The sequence below is a fragment of the Peromyscus leucopus genome, chromosome 3 (genome assembly GCF_004664715.2).
Source record: "Peromyscus leucopus breed LL Stock chromosome 3, UCI_PerLeu_2.1, whole genome shotgun sequence".
NCBI lineage: Eukaryota > Metazoa > Chordata > Mammalia > Rodentia > Cricetidae > Peromyscus > Peromyscus leucopus.
Window position 1 is genome coordinate 108,751,929 of NC_051065.1, and position 20,044 is coordinate 108,771,972.

The following is a 20,044-nucleotide window of genomic DNA, read 5'->3' on the forward strand; positions in this document are numbered from 1 at the left end:
GACTTGGTGATATTCTCATATACAAAATGAGATACCTTGGGGATGGGATTCAATCTGAGCATGGTATTCCTTTATGCTTCTTTATTTTAAGTGGTGTTGGGCTTACGAGGAGGTTTTAGTATAGCTTTTAAGCAGTAGGGTACTCAGGTAGAGAGCAATACTTGCCCAAGAACATGGGATATGGACTCCATTGGTGTTTCCCATGCACCTTTACATACATGACAGAAATGTAATTTTGTATGGTATGTCAACAAATTTTGTGTATAAAACAAAGTTTCATGGCATGAAAATTTCCATTTGAGATCTCATATTGGCACTCAAAAGGTTTCAGAACTTGGAGCATTTCAGACTTTAAATTTTGGGATAAGGGATGCTCAACCTGTATATATATATTTATATATATTTATATATATGCATATGTACACTCATATACACACATGTTCACACACGCAAGCAGACAGGTACATACACACACACACACACACACACACACACACACACACACACACACACACACAAACACACACACACAAATGCACCCAAAGTTAAGGTGGAGGTATTGAATTACTATCCTTCATCCATTCCATAATGGCTTCCTCTTCAGAGCCCCTGAAAGAAAAAACAACTAGGAGTTACACACCATCTCTGCCAAAGGCAGAAAGCGGAGAGCAGGCGACTAGGCCCTTTCACATGCAGAGTTACAAAGTGTCACTTAGGATCTTTCCGGGTTACAAGGTGAACTCTTACTTATTTGGTTATCTTTACTTATTTCTTTGCTCTGAGCAACACAGAAGTGGGCTGGGGGTGCAGCCTGGGTCGGGTGTCTGTCTAGTAGTGTGAGGTCCCGGGTTCGACCTCCAGCACCACAGAAGGAGGAGAGCAGCAAGCGGCCGAGTGAGGAGAGGCACTTGCTGGAAGGCGAGAACTGACTCCTGTGGGTTGTCCGCAGGTCCACAGGCATGCGGAGGCATGTGCACGCACCAACACATACACACATAAATAAATGAACGCAACTTCAAAAGAAAGGAAAAAAAAAGAACGATTACAAAAGAATAAAAGAGAAAAGAGCTCAGTGCCTGGAAAGCTCATCTGAGATAACATTCAAATGTTAGGGCATTTCTTTTTAGTCTTCTTACATACATGTGAATCTATACAGGTAAGTTTTGTACATATGTACCCATATTTTATGACAGATAACATATGTAAGAAAAGCAGATATAAAGCACACATGCAAATGGGGTCTCTAGTGTATATCTGCTGAGTTTTGCCTACTTCCACTCCATCTCCCCCTTTGAGATCCTAAGCACTCCCCGCCCCATGTGTGTGCTCACGTGCATGCGTGCGTGCGTGCGTGCGTGCGTGCGTGCGTGCGTGTGTGTGTGTGTGTGTTATTCTCTAGCCCAGGCTGCCCTGAAACTCACACACTATTGTTTTGTTCACTGTGCCTGTTCTAAGGGTCAAACTCCATGCCTTGTTCATGTTGGGAAAGTGTTTTACTACTGAGCTACAGTCCCAGGCCAAATCTCTTCCTACTCTTAGAAGTGATCCTCTTCCAAAAGAAGTTGTCAGTCAACTGTCTCTTGGTAGGCACAAGATCTCAGGCCACCAGACACTCTACTTCGGAACTGACCATGTGACCCCACCAGAGGTAAGGAGAGGTGTTGTTTATTTATTATTTTTGTGTGTGGTGGGGGTGGTGGGGGTGCTTTGCCTGCCTGTATGTCTGGGTGTCATATGAGTACCTGGTGCCCTAGGTGGCCAGAAGGGAGTATCAGATTTCTGAACTGGAGTTACAGATGGAGCTGCCATGTGGGTGCTGGGAATGGAACCCAGGTCCTCTGGAAGAGCAGCCAGTGCTCTTAACTACTGAGCCATCTCTCCCGCCCAAGGGGAGTTATTTTGCAGACTGGTTGTGGACAGCATTTAGTTTAATCAGGAACTATAATGATGATGTAATCTCAGCAAGGCCTGGGTGTGGGAAAGATGGCATGCTGAGAAGCACCATGAGGGGTCCCTGCTGATTGATGGAGAAGGACAATACTGGGGAGCCCTACGCAGCGATGAAGAGGGCACAGCACACGAGCATCTCAGTTAGTTAACTTAGTTTCTTTCTCCTTTGTAACACAAACAGTACTAATTTAAGATTGCAATTCTGCCCAGATGTGGTGGTGTGCAACTGCAACCCCAGCACTTGGGAGACAGAGGCACAAAGACCCCAAGTTTGAGGCTAGCTTGGGCTAATAAGCAAGAGCCTGTTCTAAAAATTACATAAAAGAATACTTTCAATCCTGATGTTTACTTTCATATTTGTCAAATAGTAGCTCGTGTGTTGGAACAGGGACAAGCTATGGAGGGAACCGAATAGGCTACTGGAAGTCACAGGGAAGGTGTTAGTCACAAAGGCTGGTTAAACTGCACCATGTAGCTGAAGGTACCAGGATAATGAAAAGTGAGCAGTTTAGTCTTTTGTCCAGCAGAGGGAGCACTTGTTGGCATAAGCCTTCTGTGGAGTGTGATAGAATAGAGATTCTGATTTCTTGTATACATGGGACGGGGTTCTAAGATCGGCATTTATAACAAGATCTCAGATGACGCCGAGCTGTTGGCCCCACTGTGAGTGGCAAATCTGTGACACTGTAGTCATTGAGAGCAATGCTGTTGGCGTAAGCTGTCACCGTGGCCTGCAAGGGAAGGTCACTGTGACCTTAAGGAAACTAACAGTTGTAAGCCTCAACTTCCTCTGCTGCAAAATAAGACAAGAGCTCTACCTCACGATTTCCTTGGGAGGATTCGATGAACCCATGCCTGTAAGGTGCTCAGCACAGTGGGATCTTGACAAACACCAGCACTACTGTGATTATTATATTCTCGAAGTGTTTATCTCAGTCCCCTACATCACAATTCCCAATACTCAAAACATAGATCTCTGGATATACCAGAGACCTTAGGAAGTAAGACTTCTGGAGGTGAGGCCCAGCACGTGGCGTTTTCAACTAGCAATACAGAGGAACTGAATGTATGAGGCCTGAGGACTTGGGTTCAAGGGTGAGGGACGGTGGCCGCAGGCACAGAAAGACAGATAAACAAGAATGTTATTATTGGGCCAGCTTTATAATACTTGACAGTAGCCCTGTCTGGAGGAAAGGACACTCACTCATATTTGTTCATCATTAGGCTACAGAAAATGAAAGGGGAGGTGGGGAGGGGGAAGGACTTACCTTAGTTATGAAACTCGCACCTCCAGCCCGTGCCCGAGGATGGAGTGCACTTCCCACAGTAACCGCCACATTTCCCAACAACCCGGGTACCATCCTGCAAAAACAGGTATCCTCTTAGATGCTTGTGAGGTTAGTGATTTCGGGGGCTTGCCATGGTTTGGGGGGAAATGAATATTTGCACCCATAATAAGTGTTGAAATGAAACTCAGCACAGCCATGCTGGTCTAATTGCATAGGCCAGCAGACTAGGCTCACAGGGTCAAGTCCAGATACCTACTACCTGCTTCTGGAGTAGTTTTTACCTTTTTGTTGGTTTGTCTGAGAGAAAGCAAGGGTTTTGCTATGTATCCTGGGCTGGCCTCAATCTCCCAGGTTTGGGATTGTAGGTATACATCTCCATGGCTTCTTAGTTTTGACTTCTATACAGTTGAGAAAAATCAAACTAAGACTAGTATGTCTCGACACCTGAAAGTTGCATAAAATTCAAATTTTGGCATGGCCAGCATGCACCATTTATGTACCTACAGCCTGTAGCTGCTTTCACACTGTAATAAAAAGGATGAGTAGTTTCGGCTTCATGCTGCTGCCCAGCACACCATGAATCCCAGCAGCACAACCCAGCTCTCGAGAGTGAGGTGGACTGCAAGATTATAACATTTCATACTACAGTTGTGATGGTGAATCTCCGTTGTCGACGTGTCTGGATTTTAGAATCACCTAGAAATACAATTCTGGATGTGTTTCAGAGGAGGGAACACCCACTCTAAATACAGGCTCAGAGCTCAGACTGAATTACAGCCCAGAAGAGTCAGAAAACACGGTGGCGTTTTCCCCATCCATCTTTGTACTTTCTGACCGTAGATGCAATGTGATCGCCATCTCACCGCTGTGACCACGCCTTCCTCCCCGCGATGGACTGTATGTACCCTCAGACTGAGCCACAACAATCCCTTCCTCCTCTCGTTTGCTTTGGCTGGATACTTTGTCCCAGCCATGGGATAAGTAACTAATCCACCAGGCTGTTGCCCTGTGATACATCAAGAAAAAGATGAGGACAGTGGGTTTTAAATGTCCTGCTTCTAATCGACAGGGGCATGTGGCATGTTCTGTCATCAATTTCAGGCAACACATCACTGTGTTTGTTACACAACGGCAGTACAGATGTGCTTAAGGAATAAAACATGGACTGGCATCACCACACTAAGCTCTTACCACAATATTTCCAACTTACGAGAAAGCGGCGGCGAAGATGTGGAAAATTTAAGATAGAATGTCAACACAGCATGTTTTTCACACACACACACACACACACACACACACACACACACACACACAGCAAGAATAGGTACATTCCATGTGGCTCAATTGTTAGTGAAATAAGAAAAATAGTTTACCGACTGAGTTAAATATGTTTTGTTTAACAGCAAGACCTGAGGAAGCAGCTACAGAGGGAATAACCTAGCCTGAAAAAAAAAATCACCCCTCTGGCAAGAAGAAGGGGTTCTTGCAAGGCCTGAGAATGGGAGTCCGGTCATCAGTCAGTTAAGAGCAAGGCAGGTAGTTCATGTTGTGTAGTTTTTCTCTGGCTCACGGTGAGCCGACAGATCTTGCTGTTATCTGAGGAGGCAGTCCTCATTCTGCAGTCCCTTAGAATGGATGTCTGTGCCCCATCTCTGTGGAACAGACTCAGATGCAAAGGTGTCCAAGATGCTGAGGGAGAGCCAGAGCAGAGGGACTCAGCTGTCAGTCACTCTTCTCATCGGCACGACAAAACACCCAAGGGAAGCAGCTGCGTGGAGGAGAATGGGTTGTTTGGGGGCCGCAGTTTGAGAGTACAGTCCCATATGTTGTTCGGACAGGCACAGCACAGGGGAGTGAGGCAGCGGGTCACACGCATCCACCACCGTCAGGAAGCTGAGAGACAATGCTGGTGCTCAGCTCACAATCTCCTTTTTCTCGGTCTGGGAGCCCAGCCCACGTGATGTCACCCCCCAGTTTTGAGATGAGTTTTGTCGAGACCTTGAGCCCGAACACTTGCTTTCTCCCATTGTACAGGAATGTAAGAACTTAGCATCGGCCAATTTTTTGAGTAAGTTTTTTGAGGTGAGAGATGAGAATTAAAACTGTTCCCTGTCACTACAAGTGAACCTTTAGTGGCTTTGAACATTATCTTTGCTACCAAGTTTGTAGTAGTCCTTAAGACACTTACCCTGTAATTGAGGAAAATGACCCTTATAGGTAAAACTTATGCAGTGATGTAGCATGAATCTTAAAAGTTCTTATTAATAAAAACAAACCTGGAGCCAGGTACTGGGGTGAATGCTGGAAGATCAGAGAAGCAGAACAAGCCATAGCCACATCACCTCGCCAGTTCCTCAGCTGGTCCTGTTTGCTCAGACTGGAAGCCTCCGAGTCCTCATCGGAATGAATCTCAGCTGAACTGTTGCTCAAAAGCCTAAAAGCTTAACTAGCTCTAGTTCCTGGTCCTCACGCCTTATATACCTTTCTGCTTTCTGCCATCACTTCCCGGGATTTAAAGGCTCTTGTTACCACCCCTGGCTGTTTCCAGTGTGGCTTTGAACTCACAGAGATCCAGATAGATCTCTGCCTCTGGAATGCTAGGATTAAAGGCGTGTGATACCACTGCCTAACCTCTATGTCTAAGTTAAGTTTAATTGGGGTGCACAAGATATCAACCACATCATGTTAAGGTAATACTGCTTAAACAGCAAGTGATGTTAAGCGTTTGAAGCACTCTTCCTGGGCCATCACAAGTTAGGATAAGGAGCAGTGTGCGTCTCTATTCCACACACACTCACAGTGATTCTGTTTCCTGAGCACAAACTGCACATCCAATAGTGTGAGCTGGACTCTAATGTGAGGAGAAAAGAATTTCATATTTCAAAATCCATTTAACTAGGTTATTTAACAAGAAGCTTCCATATAATTTTCAGTTGCAAATGATTAATTGAAAAGCAGCTATCACGGTGCTGGACAGATGGCTCAGCAGTTAAGAATGCTTACTGCTCTGTAAGAGAACCCAGATTTAGCTTTCTAGCACCCATATCAGGCAGCTCACACCGCCTCTAACTTTAGTTCCAAGGAACCTGACACTTTCGAGCCTCCATGGGTACCTGCACACATCTATCGAGTAATGCTTATGCAGGCAGGTACACACACATAAACAAATCAACACACTTTTTAAACAAGCAAACATCAAGAGAAAACTCTAGTAAAATTGTATAAATGTCTGCAAAACAAGAGCAAGCTCAATTAAAATTGTTTCGTTGGGAACAGATAATGGTGTTTGGCAATATCTGTTTATGTAAAAAAGCATTTAGCAACATGAAACAAAACCTCATTCCCATCAGCATCAACAATCAAATATTTACCATAACTCTTGATAATAGAAAACACTTGTGAGACCAAATATTTTTCTTCTCCAATATTCTATTCTCCCCTCAGTAGATTTGTGTTTAAAATGCTACTCAGTTGTTAGTATATTTAGAATTCAACCAGTAACATTTGAGAAAAGGATTTGTGTGTGTGTGTCTGTACACCCTGTGTGTATGTGTGTGTCTGTGTACACACGAGTGTGTGTGCATGCATCTAAGGAGGCCACAAGAGGGCAGAAGAACCCCCTGGGACTGGAGTCAGAGATGGTGAGAAGACCCCATGTGGGTTCTAGGGATGAATCCTGAATACTCTTGAAGAGCAACAGTGCTTTTAACCATGGAGCCACCTCTCCAGCTCCACTAATAGCATTTTGGTGAATGTTTTTACTCTTTTGATATACATATATATTAATATGTTCATATAATAATAAACATACATTATACACATATGATATAACTAACCCTGTCATTTGGCTGAAAACCCTAAATCTTTTCTACCTGGCCCTTCACTGAAAAGGGTTGCTGATGATCTCTCCTCTAAGGCCCACATAGTCAGCATTGGGCCACCTAGGCACATTTGTCTTATGCCATTCTGTTCTACCCTGCCATTTCTGCCATTCCATGACCTTGCTCCACAGGACATTTGCACAGGTCATTCTCTGTTGGCTGAGACGCTCTTTTGTTCTTTTCTATCTGTCCCACCCATCCTGGTAAACTCATCATAACTCCGTTTGAAGGCATCTTCCTCTGGGACACGTCCTTGGCTCAGGTGTCTCCTGCAAGTCCTCTGCAACTAGATAATTTTCTTTGACATTTTTTTTTTCATGTAAGCCCCATGATGTGAGGATGACATCTCACTAAAACTGGAAGCATCTAGGACCAAGGGCTGTGTAAGGCTAATAGTGATGCTAATCACACATTTATTAAATGGATGAGATGGATGATTGAAAAACAAAGCTGGATTCTCTTTTGAGCTGTAAATGTCTTGCTAATTAGTTTTGCTAATGCTTTTCCACACTTTAGAAACATCCCCTGCTTCAATGCAGTACCACACTCCTCTCTCTGTATTGACCGTGCCAGTAAGGAAGCCCTGTCTCGCAGCCTCCTTGAACATGACTGGGGATAATGATCCGAACACACTTTTACCTCATATCTGTGGGCTCCATCTCCAGAGCCAGCACAAGGGTCATGAAGACCTGCTTCCTACAGCCCAGTTGTGACATTTCTTGCAAAGAATGGGTCATCTCAGATGGGCGGTCGTGGCACACACCTTTAGTCCCAGCACTCAGGAGGCAGAGGCAGGCGGATAGCTGTGAGTTTGAAACAGAGTGCTCTTACTGGCCTGGCACTCAACAAACAGGCTAGACTGGCCGGCCAGTGAGGCCCAGGGATCTGCCCATCTCAGTGCTGGGATTGTAAGTGTGTGCTGCCACGCCCAGCCAGCTACTTTTATGTGGATTCTGGGGACTGAACTCAGAGCTTTGCTGACTATCTCTCTTTGTCCTTACAAAGTAATCTTGTGAGGCCCTCCATCCTAGCTTGCCTTCATTGAATAGAAAAGACCTGGGCAGTCATAAACTGAAAACAAAAATCAAGTTAATATTGGCTTCACAGTAGGCACACGATCTCCTCCAGGAGACTCTGCTAATTTAGGCAAACCAGACAGAAGTTGAGCTAAGTTAAATTATCTAGGATGATACTAACCTCTGATGATGCTGAAGATGGTCCTAGCTTGTCAGCATCCCAGCAGCTGCCAGGTTGAAAACAAAATAAAACCCCAAACCACACAGTAAGAAAAATATGGTTGCCATGGAGACAGCTTCTTTCAGAAAAAAAAAAAAAAAAAAAAAAAAAGGAACTAGAAGCCCTCACTGACATGCAATGAAACTCTGGTTTTTATTTCTTTATTACAGTCTAATTCTCTTTTAAATAAATATTTTGTTAATAACTGCTCCAACTGTTGCATATAAATTAAGTGAATGACTCACAGCCTCATTAGGTATAGTTTGTATTCTCAGCTTTCACTAAGCCTTTAATTTTTCTCAGTGGATAGGATTTGGGGAAGATGATGCCTGAGATTTAGGGGGGGGGGCTATCTTTGATGGAAGTATGTTCATTTGCCTGTCTTTAGTGGAAGGGGAAGGAGGCAATATTAACAATTAAAGACATAGTTTTAGGACCTAAAATGAAATATTAGGGTTAAGATGACATGCCGAATTAACTTTTTCTGAAACTTCCTACGAAACACAGAACATATATTTTCCCCAAACAGAGTCCTCCGACAGCTATGTACATATAGATAGACGCACAAGCACTGTATGGTTTCCATGTGTAGGAACATGCAGACTGAAATGTGTATGTATAGAAAAGGTGAATCTCCAGAACTCCACTTTGCCGGTCTGAGTGCCTTGAGTACCTGGTGAGTAGTGGATTTTCACAAGTTGGAGGGCAGTTCATGCACATACATGAAGTTCTACTACACCATGTACACATGTGTGCAAACATGTATGTTCATTTCTTAACTCAGTTGTTATAAAGGAATTCAGAGGTAGGAAAAGCCTGTTTGTGCCACACAATATAACTTTCATTACTTTATAAAGCAACTATTTTATTTTATTATTCATCATAACAATCCTTTCTAAAGCACAAGGAATCCCTGGTAGATGGCAGGCCCATAGAACAGTCTCCCTGCGCCTTAAAATTCCCCAGGCACATAAGGAAGGGGGAAAAACCCTGAGCACCAACCCCAACCAGCCAGAAGTGGGCTCCCTTCCAGCTGCCTGGCCCTAGGTAGTCCTGAACATTGTGAACAGGGCAACAGCAGACCTCTAAACAAGCCTGAAGAGCCCTTTTATGCCCTGAGCACATTTGGAGTTAGGGGGCCAGAATGTTCCTGGCACCCAAGCTCGGAACTTGGACATTTTCTCTCATTCCTCACCTCCGAGTCATGGTCTTGCTTCTCTGTCCATTTAGTCCTTATGCAGGGCTCTAAGCTGAGACAGCGAGAATTCATCAGACCCTCCAAACAAGCATTGGCCTGGAAGTGTGATGTGGGATGTGGACAGCGCCCCCAGGTTCAACCTGCAGCCTGCAGTGTCTTTACCTCCAGCAGGCAGCCTCAGCTAGCTTCTGCAAATGAGCAGTAAGCCGCAAGTCTGCGAAGATGCCACAGCATCAGCTGCGATCTATCTGTCTGCCCTGATTTCACAAGAACCCAAGGTGACAATGTGGATGAGCACCCACACTCTATGTATGGGGCCCTCCAGTATGGATGGAGGCCACCTCTTCTCTCAGCAGCCATGGAGGGCCTTCACCACACAGCCAAGCTGCAAGTTAGAGCCCACCACGGAGGACTATCAGGCATGTACCTCTTTGCCCACATTCTCAATCTGACACCTGGAAAATGTGACCCCCCTTCTCACTTGCTGTCCCACTTAAGCTGGGAGGGTCCAGGGTCAATGTGGAAGTTTCCAAACAAAGAGCAGCTCTGGAAGCCCTGTACCTATCAGGGTTTTTCTCTTTGCAGTTTCTTTTATCTGGCTTGAACAGTATGGCTTGGACATATTACATAGAAATTTAAAAAAAAAAAATTCCTAAAAAATACATGCCTCTCTGAATATGATGAAACTTCTCACTATCATGCTGTACACCCACTTGGTACAAGACTCATTCATTTCTCCAATGTACCCAGGTGTACATACACCTGCTCCTTAGTAACTCAGAGCATCCCGCTATCACGTCAATTGCTCTGCTATCACTGTTTGCGCTCAAGGAGCTCTAATGTAGCCCAACACTCCATCACAGATCTTGCTCATTCACTTCATCCTGTAGGCATCCCATGCGACATCATCCCATGATGAGGCAAGCACAGGGTGTTCTTACAGCGCATATTCACACATCTTTGTTTATAATATGTTGTTCTAATTGCTTCTATTTTATTAGAAGTTGTTGTTCGTCTCTTACTGTGCCCTGTTTACAAATTAAGCCTTCAGAGGAATGCAACAGACAGAGGAAAGCTAGTATACTTAGAGTTTGGCATTTCCTGAGATTTCGGGCATCTACTGAGGGCCAGCATAGTCACTGCATTTTGAATGACAAGCGTGATTTGTCTCAGGTAAAGACAGGTGTCAGGGTTCTTCCCACTGTGTACAAGGAAGTGCACAGAAACTTTGCCCGCAGGGGTGAGGTGGTGTCTCCGGCTTCAAGTGGCACCAGAGATCCAGGTTTAGCCACAACGCTGGTGTGTGTAGCCGCAGCCATGGTGAGTTCATGGAGAGCAACTCAGACACATTTGCTGCAGATGTCCACACCTTGTGGCTCTTACAATGTTTCCACTTCCTGCTCCGTGATGATCCCCGAGTCTTGGAGGTAGGAGGTGTTCTTCAGGAAGAGAACACCAGCTGTACTCTTCCCCCACCACAACAGTTCTCGGAGTCCATTTTCACAGATCACCCCTAGGGGGTGCTGCTCTGAAGCTAAAACAGCAGCGCTGCTCTAGACTGCCAGGAGGCCGGAAACCAGCTTGTACATGTGAGAGGGGAGAGAGGGGAGGGGGAGGGAGAGAAGGAGAGAGAGGGGGAGTGGAAGGGCGAGGGAAGGAGCTGGCAGCTCAAGCAAAATTCTCAGAGGACGGAAAACATCCCTGCAGTACTCAACATGTCCATAAGATGGCACCAAAGCCTTTAGTTATTTCTAGTTTCTGGCTGAAATTTCAGTATTGAAATAGTCTAGCAGAACTGTAATTATATATATATAACTTCCTATATCAAAGATGATTTCATTCAACCATATCTAAAACAGTTAAAATTTTTAATTTTGGTCATTGAGACATATTACACATGTCAAAAAGTGAACACAATAAAACATACTAATTTTATTTCTTGTAAAAAAAAAAACCCCTATAGATCTGGGGTCGGGGGAGTGGTAGGGGAGAATATTGTAATATCAGGGTGCAGTCAAAGGTCACTGTGTCATTTCAAATGTCTCTGTTCCTCTCGGTGGGAGGGCAATACTTATGATTAAATCATGAGCAATCAATGTGGCCATTGACTCAGATTTGTGATCCCTGACTAGCTTGGTGGCGCAATGAGGACTTGCAATGAGATGCAGATAGGATTCCAGAAGTTTAAAGGGGGGGGGGTCAGGAAACACATTTTCCTGAAAAAGTCAGAATGGGACCTCCCCCATCCTGGGGGTTTGCTCCCATCTCTGGTTCTAACCCAAGGCAGCATGCTTGAAAAGACTGGCAAATTTAGCAAGAGAACACACAGACACCAGTCAAATAAGAATTTCAGATAAGCACCATATCACCTTTACTCTCAGTAGTTGTGGAACTGGGGGTGAGGAGACAGGGTCTACCTAGGTAGCTCAAGCTGACCTCAAACTGAAGCTTCCCCATTGCTGAAGTTACAGGTGTGTTCCCCCGTAGTTGGGGACAGACTGTTTTAAAGTATATAAACATCCTATATGATCTTAATGAAATAGTTAAAAAATCCATTTCCCGGTGGCCTTGCGGTCCTAACTTGCAGTCCTAACCAGGTAGCTGCGCCCCATCTGGCCACATTCTTCTGGACTCGGGGCTGTTTTCTTCACCCTCTTCCTTTTCATGACTCACATGTGCAGGGACAACTGAATAGGACCCGGGAAACCTCCTATGTCTCCAGGGGACCCTTGCACTGGAACTCAACAGAAGGGCTGTAAGGGATGGGGGAGTTTCTGCCTCACTGCCCATCAGAATCACCATGGAGACACAGCCCCGGAGGTTTGGATCCCTTACCTGGTCACAGGGACCAGACGGTACATTTAAATGTCCCAAGTGGCTCCACTGTACACAGGATCCTGATTCTCTGGCTGTGCCACGCTTTTCAATCACCTGGGGCTTGTTCAGCTCCAGAACTGGACTCAGCAGACCAGGACCCTCATGCCTGCATTCCAATACGCTCCAGTGCTGCTGGCGCGCCGTGGGCGCTAGGGGCAGGGTGACCCCAAAGTGGATTATTGTAGAAGCCGTGTGGGTATCCCTAACTTCCCATAAAATATCACCCCATAACCTCTTCCTATCGGAACTGCAATTGTTTTTGAGCAGAACAAAGCAGGAGCAAACCAAAACATCGTTTTCCTAGGTTCATATAGGTGAGTTACATTGACTAGTAAAGACGTTTGAGCTGTGTGCATTCTAGACACCCCCCGACCTCCCAACCCCGGGCCCCTTTTGATTAGGTAGTCCTCCCAGGTGCCTGGACAGCTTAGCATTTACCAGGTGGGAAAAACTCCAACCAGGTGAGATGAGACCCCCCTGCTCACTCCTTCCTGTATTTACGCTCTACATTTTCTCTCTGGCACTTTGGGGGAATAAAAGGTTTGAAGATTGGGAAAGCACACTGGCTCCTGCAGTCCACAGGCACCATACTCACAAAATGAAAGCAAGGGCCGTCCCCCATCCCCAAGCAATACGCAGTCTTACCGGAGACTTCTTGATGTCCGAAACGGCATAATTCCCTTGTGATGTCCATCTGGCAGACTCCGTTAAAGACAGGCCGGTCCCATAAAGGTTGATACTAAAACGCCCCTGGAACACAAGGCCAGTGCAAAAAGACTTTCAGCCCACGTGACACACCACCCAAAGCAAAGCTGACACTTTTAAAGGCACTTTGGGAAGGAGAAGGGTGTTAATTAATTTTGATGGCCACGCATCGTTGAAGGTATTTTGTTATTCCATTGCCAGAGCCACACACTTTACATTCATGATTTCTAGGTGGGGATCTTGTTTACAGATGGTGAAACCCAGGATCGCAGCCGATTAACTCCCTCTAAGAACACAGTGAGCGCCCAGGTCATTTCTTACTGACTTCTAAATCCTCTCTCACAGCTTCCTCCAGTCGGCCTCCGTAGCACAGAAACTCTGATGTTGTTCACAATTATCAGATTCCTTCACGACCAAAATGCCACAGTGTAATTTTTCTAACAAGGTCTAGCTGCCAAAGTTCCCTGGGCTTCCAGTTCCCCTGGGGCGAAGAGCAAGCACACTGTGTACCAAGCTCCGCTGGGTGTGAGTTCAAAGCAGAGGCGCGTTTCCCAGAGTGTCCACGAGAGGGCGCGTTTGGCCTGCCGAAGAAGCTCCCACCCCCAACCTCTCTACCCGCTTCCCCCAGCCTTGCTCCAGGGACAGATTTACCAAAGGCCCCCAGGGTGTGTGGTCTGGGCGCTTTGATATTTATCTCTTAGGAGCCAGTGCAGTGTATCGGCCTCTCCTCTCTTTCAAAACCATCTCCACCACTGGCGGTTTCCCAGCTGAGAATGTTCTACGTGAACATGCTCTCAGGATTCCTCCTTCTCCCCAAACCAAGACCCACAGCTTTGTCAAAAGTTAAAGCACAGAGGTGCCACTCACAACCAAACCCTGGTATGAACGAGTTGAGTTAACTCCTTCAGCAGTGATTAGATCCCAGAGAAAGAGAGAGAGAGAGAGATCCCAGCCTCTCAAGACCTCCTTTAGTCTGCGGGTAAAATGGAAGGTAATGCACATACCTCCCTCATTTACCGTGGTGAGGAATAAATGAAATTAGCCACATATAAATTGGGTGTGGTGGTCCCTGCTTGTGATCCCAATGCTCAGGAGACTGAGACAGGAGGATGGCAGTCAGATCCAGGCCATCTGCATTACCTGGGGAACCCCATCTTAAAACAAAAACAAAACTCTAGGAGATGCCGGGCGGTGGTGGCCCACGCCTTTAATCCCAGCACTCGGGAGGCAGAGCCAGGCGGATCTCTGTGAGTTCGAGGCCAGCCTGGGCTACCAAGTGAGTTCCAGGAAAGGCGCAAAGCTACACAGAGAAACCCTGTTTCGAAAAACAAAACAAAACAAACAAACAACAACAACAACAAAAAGCGTCATTTCTGTATTTTCTAATTTGCCTAGTCTAATCATAATTATTTAGGGGAGGGGCTCAGTATCACTTTGTCTGTTTATACTAGTTATCAGCAGTAAGGAGACTGACACTTGATAGATTTTCCAGTAAGAAGCACATCCGAGATCTTCTGCTGAAACTCCAGGACGAGGTGTGGCGCTGGGATTGTCTTCCTACCAGTTTCTTAAATAGAAGCAAATGAAACCTGCACACCGTCCTGGAGCTGGGGCACCATGCACGTGAGACAGGAAAGAGGGTGTCTGTGTGGTGAGCAGCCAGTGGTCACGGTGGGGGGGATGTGTCTTCAGAAGAGATGTGGCAATGTCTACAGACAGAGCCATCCCAGATGGTGGCAGGAGAGGGGTCTATTCAACAGGGGGACACCAGAGACTCCGTGGGACTGCCTGTAAGTAACAGGACAGGCCCCTGTCTTTGACAGTGAATTATCCAGCCCTGATCCTCAAGGTCCCAAGTGCCCAGGGTGAGAAATCTCAGGAGGAAACAATGGATTCATTCCACAACACCCCCTTCTGCGTCTGCTTCCGTGGGTTATAAACAAGTGGCTTACTTCCCCAGCCTGTCAATAAAATGGGTTAGTAAGACCAAACTTTTGAAAAGAAGGTTATGGGATGGAAGCTCCCCTCCCCTCCCCCATATTTCACTTAGCTCCTGGCCTGGCAGACAGTAGGAGATATTATTAGATATTTGTAATGACTATACTGTGTTGGTGTTAGCAGTCTTTATACTGAGTCGCCTCAATCCAGGTGTTGGTGAATACGACCAGACCGGGACTTCCACGCCAATCTCCTCACACAATTTTCTGTTACTGGCCTTTTGTTTTCCTTCCCAAGTTTTAAAAATTAAAAAAGCAAGACAGTTTGGAGAGAAAGTCTCATTATGTGGCCCAGGCTGCCTGGAACGCAGTGTCTTCCTGCTTTCGCCTCCTGAGCGCCGCTGAGAGTGCAGGTGTGTTCACTGTCGTGCTCAGATCCCACTGGTCGCTTCCTTATCTCATGGTCACTGCTACTCAGAGGGGCAGGACCTACCATCCATAGATCCCACATCACACAGTCACCCAGGGCTGCTCGTTTCCCCCTTCCACCTGCACACACACACACACACACACACACACACACACACACACACACCCCGTTTTGCTGCGCTGCAGAAGCAATATCTGCTTAGAAAGCAGATGCTGGCCTAGCTCCTGTCCTTATGATGCCACTAACATTCTGGGCTGGCTGTGACTGAGCACACTCCTTGTAACCTTGTGGGTCCATACTCTCAGCAGGGAGACACATTTGAAGGCAACAGCAGGTCGTCTTCCTCATTCTTGCAAATTTTCTGGTTGAAGGACCTGCACTTTCCATAAACATCCTAGCTGACTGGCACTCTGAAAACTAAGAACCCTGGAGAAGAAAAGACCTCATGGTCTCTCTGTCTCTGTTGTGGGACGTATTTACACCTCCTGTCTTGTGTAGCGACTGACTCTTGATTTAGGAGGGAGAGAAATGGAGAGTTATACACATGCTAGATGATCTCCAGAGGTCTGCAGGAGAGGTACTCAGACCAAGAGGGGTCCTATTCTTGTCCAACGAGCGTGAATGTGGCAGGATCTTCCTGGTAACAGGGTGAGAAGGACCCATCTACCATAGTGGAGAGGGATTCAGACAGCTTGAAATCAAATCCAGCCTGTCCAGAGACATCTGTGTGCTCTGGAAAAGTTAGAATTTCATCTCAAGGGGATGGAAAGCTGAGACTCCGCACTAATGTCTTACGAATGTTAAGCACAATGCCTGAAGTACAGAAAATTCTCAATAAAGGTGAGTGACTAATATCAATGTCCGTGGAAACAATACTGAGTTTACTGTGATCAGCATAAAAAAACCGTATTCTTCCCAGCACCCATGGCTGTCTCTCCAGCCACTAAAAAAAAAAAAAAAAAAAAAAAAAAAAAAAGATGCTCCCAGCAATTTCCTTGGACTGAAAAGTTTTTAAAGCAAAGACAAAATGAAGAGCAGAAGACAGAGGCTCAAACAGAGCCTCCTTCTGCTTTGATTTCAATGCAGACACCAGGTTGCAGACTGTGCCTCGTCAGGCTGCCTATGAACCTTCCCCTAGAAAATTGAAAAAAAAAAAAACAAAAAAAAACTCAGGTTTTTCATAAGTATGGTCAATGCTCAATCAATTTTTAAGGAATCCCGAAGGAACCCAATAGAGTCCGAAGAACTGGCAGAGGGAAAAATAGAAATCCTCTCCCTGGCATAGCATTTTCCTATTTAACAACCACTTCTTATTAGAGTTTAGTAAATGAGTTATTAAAATACATAAAAACAAATTACCCTTCACTTACTGAAGAGTTAACTTCCTAAAGGATATGCGCATAGAAATGAGAAAATTCTGAGGCAGCTGAAAAGGGCAGGGTCAGCCTCTTGGCTACTGAAATGCGAGCCACACAGAGAGGATGCTTGGAGTCATGCACCCTCCGAAGAAACTGCATGGCAAACGTTTGGAATTCCTTGATGAAGCAGGAAAATCCCCTCTAACCATTATGTCCTTTGCTGCTTTTCTTCCTCCCACAGGGTGCTCCCGCCATGCCTCTAAAATGCTTACTGGTGCTGTCCTAAAGCTGGAGGCTCTGAGGACAGGTGAGTTTGGAGGAATCTGTGGTTGGGGACAAAGCCATCCATCCTTCAGAGATAATGTCTGGGACTCTGACCGCATCCTCCAATCCTAATGTCAGACTCCTGAATGCTCACAAGTGGGAAATTCCCAGCACAGGCTAACGGCAGTTTTGCAAAGACCCACGGGAACCAAAGGAAACAGCGAGCTATGTTTTCCTGTCTAGAAGAGGATTCTTCAGCATGCTCCAAGTGCTGGTACTTCTTGCAAAAGCCACTGGCCATTTTGCAAAATTAGTCCAGGCTGATTAACACTTGAACACTGAACATATCCCCAAAGGCTTGGAAGAGGCAAGAAAGCCTGTGACTGTAGCCTGGGCAGGAAGAGGGGAAGACGCTTAGCTTGCATTTCTGGTACGAACACTGCAAATTTTATACATCTGCAGGAGAGCTAACAGATGGAATCAAGACACCTCCAGAGCCCCAAGGCTCAGGCGAAGGGGACTTTTAGAATGTCATATCACGGTTGTTGATGTTTTATTCTCCTCATGGGCGATGGGTTCCTTGGGCTTGGACATTGTGAGTTTCCAACAACAAAGATATGACCTGGCTCGGAGTAAGTGTAAAAGAAGGGGCAGCTCATTTGCTGAGACTGTTCTAGAAGCTCAACATTTACGGAGTTAGAGGAGGCCCAAGTATGCCTTGTAAATCTTGAGACCTCCCGTTCCAATATTTATTTATTTAAAACCATTAAACACCCACATATATTTAAAAAAAAAAAAAAAACCTCCTTCCAGATCTTTTCTGTACCAATACACATTTTAAAAAGTGCCGGGGAGAAGGGAGGGTTGGAATAATGTAAATTCAGTACTCATAAAATTCTCAAGAAATATTTAAGAGAAAACAGAGGCTGGTGGTGTCGCTCAGCTGTGTGGCAGGTGTTTATCACGCAAGAGGCCTTGGGTTCAATTCCAAGCACGACAACACAAACACAATACACACCACACCACACACATACACACACACACACACACACACACACACACACACACACACACTAAAAAGCTACCCAAAGCACACCGATAGGACCATGGTACATGCTGTATTTTTGACATTGGTTTCTCTTCTATAATACCATGTGTTTTTCTATATATTGTAATATTAGAATTTATAATGACAAATTGGTATGCTGAGGCTCACATGTAATATTTTTTCTCCTCTTTTCTTTGTTTGTTTGGGTAGGTGTTGGGGGTGGATCTGTGGTCTTGTATATGAATGCTAATGCTTTTTTTGAGGTAAGGTCTAACTTCCAAGGTTGACAAGTTGGTTTGTAACTCATTTTGTAGCCCAGGGAGGCTCTGAACTTCCAATCCTCCTGCCTCATCCTCCCGAAATATCTGAGATTTCAGATCTGTACCACCAGATCATTTAGTGACATACTGTCAGAGAGAGTTTAAATCAGTCACAGGGAGACGATTTATACCCCAGAAACTGGGAAATGCTACAAAGCATGCACTTTGTTGATGGAAAGTCCATCATTAAGCATTAACCAACATTCTCCTGACTGCAGGATTCATTTATTGAGGCATTATTCATGGAACCGAGTCTTTGCCGTGAAACATCTGATTCATTTATAAGTCTTGGCCATGATGCCTGGTGCATCTTGTTGAACGCAGAAGTTATGCCCGTGGCTGTGAGCGTTTCTTAGGAGTCACACTCCTGGGTTAGAAACCAAAAGCGTTTGCGAGGCCCTTGATGTAGTGCAGCCAAACTGTCCCACGATCAACTATGCTAACTGTGGGAACACACGGACAGAGGGGGCCTCCAAAGCAGGGTGAGCAGAGGATTCCTGGGAGGCCGTAAGGCTTGAGGACATACCTGTGGACACTTGGCGGCACTGTAGCAGTCCCCAGCGGTGGCGAAAGGGACGGGGTGTCCTTCACTTGTTCTTGCAAACTCTAAGTCAGTGGCTGTGGGTGGGGAAAGGGTTAAAGGGAGAGAAAGAAAGGCAGGGGGAGAGAAGTGTGGAAGGGACGGGATGTTAATAAGGAGATGGGAGAAGAAGAAGAAAGAAGGGAGAGGAAGAGGAGGAGGAAGAGGAGGAGGAGGAGGAGGAAGGGATCGGAGAGAAAGAAATAACTCCAATTATTAGTGAGCAAATGGATCCAGATGTGCACTGATGTTTTCCCCACCACATTTGTGGTTCTGGGAGCTTCTTTCCCTGGCCTTTATCAGCACTGACTGCCGTCTCCACAGAGCATGGGAGCCAAAAAGAGGTTTAACGTGACCTTAGAATTGATTCCTACATAAATAGGAATCACTTAAGTGCGGTAATTGAGCGCCGGTGAACCTCCTGTTACCCCGCATGCCCGGCTTAAGGACAGGGCAAGAAGCCAGGGAAGTATTTCCAGCCACTTAGGGGCCATCCCCCAAGGTTCCCCTGTCCTCCTGTGGCCTAGGCCCTGTTCTTGCCAGAATGTAGAACAATTAGAACACACATCTTGAAGTTATTAATGGCAATTTCTCAAGTTCGGGGCTAGCTTACAGTTTCAAAGTGGGGAGGAAAGCCACTAAAAACAGTGTTGATCCACAGTTATTTTTTAACCCGCTGCCGCTCCTCGAAGCTCCACAATGCACAGGAGGGTAAACAGTGAACTGCAGGTGGTAGCTGGGGTAGCTGGGGTAGCTGGGGTAGCTGGGGTGGCTGGGGTGGCTGGAGTGGCTGGGGTGGCTGGGGTGGCTGGGGTGGCTGGGGTGGCTGGGGTGGCTGGGGTGGCTGGGGTGGCCCAGTGGGTTTTTTTTTTTTAAGTCTTTCTGCCCTTCCAGGAACTGCTGCCAGCCTAACTCTTTCCACAGTAAACTCTGCTTTCATTGGAAAGAAATTTGGGACTCCCGTTTTTAAG

General features: G+C 45.9%; 1 protein-coding gene across 1 annotated transcript in view; it reads right to left on the bottom strand.

The window, feature by feature from the left end:
* Positions 1–464: 464 nt before the first annotated feature.
* Adamts9 (ADAM metallopeptidase with thrombospondin type 1 motif 9) overlaps positions 465–20,044 on the bottom strand; it is a 162,898-nt gene continuing 143,318 nt past the window's right edge. Inside the window, exons 38-41 of the mRNA XM_028855107.2 lie at positions 19,020–19,111; positions 13,077–13,181; positions 3,219–3,312; positions 465–609 (exon numbers count right to left, since the gene is read on the bottom strand). Coding sequence (XP_028710940.1) covers positions 3,220–3,312; positions 13,077–13,181; positions 19,020–19,111 — 290 coding nt within the window. The 3' untranslated portion in view covers positions 465–609; position 3,219. The remainder of the gene's footprint in view (positions 610–3,218; positions 3,313–13,076; positions 13,182–19,019; positions 19,112–20,044) is intronic.